At 31.3% G+C, this 5,000-nt stretch overlaps 1 protein-coding gene across 1 annotated transcript in view; it reads right to left on the bottom strand.

The window, feature by feature from the left end:
• The window catches only part of LOC137649461 (chondroitin sulfate N-acetylgalactosaminyltransferase 1-like), a 28,081-nt gene that overhangs the window by 22,817 nt on the left and 264 nt on the right, over positions 1 to 5,000 (bottom strand). The window contains exons 2-3 of the mRNA XM_068382444.1: positions 2,312 to 2,450; positions 406 to 780 (exon numbers count right to left, since the gene is read on the bottom strand). Coding sequence (XP_068238545.1) covers positions 406 to 780; positions 2,312 to 2,450 — 514 coding nt within the window. The remainder of the gene's footprint in view (positions 1 to 405; positions 781 to 2,311; positions 2,451 to 5,000) is intronic.

Here is a 5,000-nt window from a genome sequence, read left to right as displayed (position 1 = left end):
AAAAAGTACTTTTTAAAAGTTTCTTGTAAGTTGTTGTTGTTGTTGTTATTATTATTATTATTATTGTTATTATTATTATTATTATTATTATTATTATTATCGTTTTTATAGTTATTATTGTTATTGGTATTATTATTATTTTTTTTTATTATTATTATCATTATTACTATTATTATTATTACTATTATTATTATTATGAAGAAGAAGAAGAAGAAGAAGAAGAAGAAGAAGAAGAAGAAGAAGAAGAAGAAGAAGAAAGCGAAGAGGAAGTAGAAAACAAAAGAAAAAGAAGAAGAACAATCTTAAAGTAGAAAATGAACAGTCTTTTGTCATTATAAATGTCATTGACCAAAATAACTCGACAGGAAAATTGCAACGAAGACAAAACTGTTCCCCTTTTCTAACCTGATGCCCCACAATCGCGTTGCTACGACACCGCCCGAAAAACTCCGGCTGCATGAGGACATCAACATCGCAGAAGAAGAGGAGCTTCGGAGATCCTTGGGGCTCCGAATGCCTCACGGATTCGGCTCCAAGGTGGAGACCGCGTCCTCGGGAGAAGATCCCGTTTTCTACGGGGACAAAGGTCCAGTTAGCGGAGGGGAGACCCGAGAAAGCCATGCGGGTCATTTTCTCCGCCGTTTTCATCTTCTTGTCCGCGAAGTAGACGACTGTCAAGGTCACGTTAGGGTCGACTGGGAGGATGACCTTGATGAGGTGGTCTAGGAAAAGGGCGTATTTGCTGAGGCGTCCCCGGAGAGTGAGGATTAAGTTGACTACCTGTGTGAAAAATAATGACTGGAATTATTGACTTCACTGTTAAAAGAAACAGTAATTGTCTGGCAATATTTATTCCAGGATTTTTACCGTCTTAAAAACGGTTATATTGACGTAAAGGAGTATTATTACGGTTACCAACCCGTAAAAGATAATAACAAATTATGGTAAAATTACGGTCGCTTGTGTTTTACTGAAATGCGGCTGAGAACTATATTTTTAGGGAGAATTTCCGATTAAAATTACGTTTTTTTAACAGTGGAAAATTTGCCGTAAGAAAACAGTAAATACCAGTACGTATGGTAAAATTACGGTTTCCTGTATTTTACTGAAATATGGCTGAGAGAACAGTATATATTTTTACGGAGAATTTCCGATTAAAATTAGGGTTTTTTTTTATTTTATTATCAGCTAATTACTTATTCAAATGTCGCCTTTAAAAGACTTATTTAGAAAGCAACTTATGATATTGATTGTTAAAAAATCGTTTTTCCTTTCATATTTCACTGGTTCATTTTAAACTTTATTCAAACAAGAACAGATTTTATAAGAATTTTTTTGTGTTGAACAGGCTGACGTAAGTCTCTTTTTATAGTTTATTTATGAAATATCTGTCTTAATGTTGTTCATGTTTTTAGAATTTTATTTTAATTGTTCATTACTTCTTATATCGTTTATTTATTTCCTTATTTCGTTTCCTCACTGGGCTATTTTTCTCTGTTGGAGCCATTGGGCTTATACCATCTTGCTTTTCCAGCTAGGGTTGTAGCTTGGATACTACTACTACTACTACTACTACTACTACTACTACTACTACTACTACTACTACTACTACTACTACTACTAATAATAATAATAATAATAATAATAATAATAATAATAATAGTTTATATATGAAATATCTGTCTTAATGTTGTTAATATTTTTAAAATTTTATTTTAATTGTTCATTACTTCTTATATCGCTTATTTATTTCCTTATTTCGTTTCCTCACTGGGCTATTTTTGTATGTTGGAGCCCTTGGGCTTATACCATCTTGCTTTTCCAACTTGGCTTGGCTAATAATAATAATAATAATAATAATAATAATAACAAAATGGTCGTATAGACGTATACATTAAATGCATTTCTGAGTGAGGATACCTTAACGTGGTGAAAGTGTTTGTGTATCGCCATGATCAGCAAAGCTGTACTAGTCACAGCCACCCGTACTAGGTTGGGTTGTTGTGAGCGATCAGACAAAAGTCTCCCAACATCACCAATCGAGTGGCCAGCGTGGTAATGAAATCAGGCTAAACCCCAGACACGAATAAAGACGTGTCTGAGGCCTTTGTCCTGCAGTGGACTAGAAACGGATGCATTTGTTGTTGATATATAGTAATATTCTCATTTACTTTCTCAAACTTATCCTACGTCAATTCTCATCCTGGAATCTCATCCTGGAATCTCATTCTGGAATCTCATCCTGGAATCTCATTCTGGAATCTCATCCTGGAATCTCATCCTGGAAAAAAAGTCTCTCTGAGGAACTTACTAAGTTATCCTGACTCTCCACCGACCCCGTGACCTTCGGCGATTCCAGTTTCTGGAATAAGGTGACCCGGTTCACGACGCCCTTCCAGGAATCCCGGAAGGACAGGTCGTACTCCACTCCGTCTGGAAGCCACCTGTACCTGTGACGAGAACATCATTGTTATCTGTTAATGTTTTCAAAGTATTTAATTTTAATTTTCATAATTTATATCGTTTATTTATTTCATTATTTCCTTTCCACACTGGGCTATTTTTCCCTGTTGGAGCCCTTGGGCTTATACCATCTTGCTTTCCCAACTAGGGTTGTAGCTTAGCTAATAATGATAATAATAATAATAATAATAATAATAATAATAATAATAATATTTATCACCTATTGTCTAACCCAGCCAGTGAAGGCGGGGGGGGGGGGGTGGCAAGCCAGCTTCAACAAAGGAGTTAGAGAACTATCAGATAAGATCCAAGAAAGTAGACTTGAGGTGGTATGATCATGTCATGAGGAAAGATGAAGAGTATATTGGGAGGAGAGTGATTGAAATGAAGGTAAAAGGAAGGAGGAGAAGGAGAGGGAGACCAAAGCGAAGGTGGATGGACTGTATCAAGGATGACCTTCGATCAAAGGGATTAACCGGTGATGAAGTGTGGGACAGAGGTAGATGGAGAAAGCTGACCAGAAACATCGACCCCACATAAAGGTGGGAAAAGATGCAGACAAAGAAGAAGAAGAACAGTCAGTCACGCTATTCTATTTTGTTTCTCTTCCTCTTGTTTTAATGAAGTTTTTTTATAGTTTATATATGATAGATCTAATTTAATGTTAATTATCTTGAAGTATTTTATTTTGATTATTATTACTTCTCTTGTAGTTTATTTATTTCCTTGTTTCCTTTCCTCACTGAGTTATTTTACCCTTTTGGAGCTCTTGGGCTCGTAGCATCATGATTTTCCAACTAGGAATTTAGCTTAGCTAGTAATAATAATAATAATAATAATAATAATAATAATAATAATAATAATGATAATAATAATAATAATAATAATAATAATAATAATAATAATAATAATAATAATAATAATACCTTCAATGTTACAGTTTCTCTTAAAATAATAATAATAATAATAATAATAATAATAATAATAATAATAATAATAATAATAATAATAAAAGTTATCTTTTTGATAGCAAATGAATTGTGTGTTAAAACAAAACACGAAGCTCTTCAACTTAAGTGAGAGAGAGAGAGAGAGAGAGAGAGATAGAGAGAGAGAGAGAGAGAGAGAGAGAGAGAGAGAGAGAGAGAGAGAGAGAGAGAGAGAGAGAGAGAGAGAGAGATTGATTGATTTAAAGTTTTCAGGCATCCTGACATCTGAGGTCATTGACGTCGGGGAGAGAGAGAGAGAGAGAGAGAGAGAGAGAGAGAGAGAGAGAGAGAGAGAGAGAGAGAGAGAGAGAGAGAGAGGGAGGAAAAAAAATTGACTTTTGGCTTAATATTTCTGATCGTTCGATGCGTTGAGAGAGGCTTAATATTTCTGATCGTTCGATACGTTGCTTAAATTATAGTACCTTCTTAAATATTAACATAATCATGGGCATTTAGAATGAAAATCAATTAATCAATTGCTTGGACTAAAATATACTAAAAAATCTGGAATAACATAAATACATTGACCTTCGACTAATGGTATTTTAACGACGTGTGTCTAGGCTACAAATAAGATAAATTTTTTTCATAAAGTAAATTTGTACATACGTGGAGGCAACTACAACATGTAATTGCCTAAGTATGTATAAACCCACACGCGCTCTATATATAGATGTGTATGTATGTATGTATGTATGTATGTATAGAATTATATGTGTTATCTATATATCTATAAATATATTTTTCTATATATATATATATATATATATATATATATATATATATATATACACACATATTTATTATATATATACACATATGTATTATAATATATATATATATATATATATATATATATAAAGATATATATATACACACATATATATATATACTATATATATATATATATATATATATATATATATATATAAAGATATATATATATATATATATATATATATATATTTATATTTATAGATAAATATATATATATATATATATATATGTATATATATATATATACTCTATATATATATATATTTATATATATATATATATATATTAATCAACTTTTATATACACCCTCAATAATAGTAATAACCCCTCAACAGTCACATATCCCCTCACTCAGTCAATATTTCCCCTTATATATATTTTAAAATTAAATAATACATTTGAATTGAAACTACCACCACATAAAAGAACAGGCAAAAAACTATAGTTTTAAAACCGTTTTTAAACCTTATATAAAACTCTTTATAGGTAATCTAAAACGTAACTTAAAAAACTATAGTAAATGATTGAAATATATATATATATATATATATATATATATATATATATATATATATATATATATATATATATATATATATGTATGTATGTATGTATGTATATACTGTATATAAATATGTATATATATATATTTATATCTATATATATTATTAAATGCTAAGCTACAACCCTAGTTGGAAAAGCAGGATGCTATAAGCTCAGGGGCCCCAACAGGGAAAATAGCCCAGTGAGGAAAAGCAACAAGGAAAAATA

The sequence above is a fragment of the Palaemon carinicauda genome, chromosome 11 (genome assembly GCF_036898095.1).
Source record: "Palaemon carinicauda isolate YSFRI2023 chromosome 11, ASM3689809v2, whole genome shotgun sequence".
Classification (NCBI taxonomy): domain Eukaryota; kingdom Metazoa; phylum Arthropoda; class Malacostraca; order Decapoda; family Palaemonidae; genus Palaemon; species Palaemon carinicauda.
Note: the sequence above shows the minus strand (reverse complement) of the source record. Positions and strands in the feature narration are given on the sequence as shown.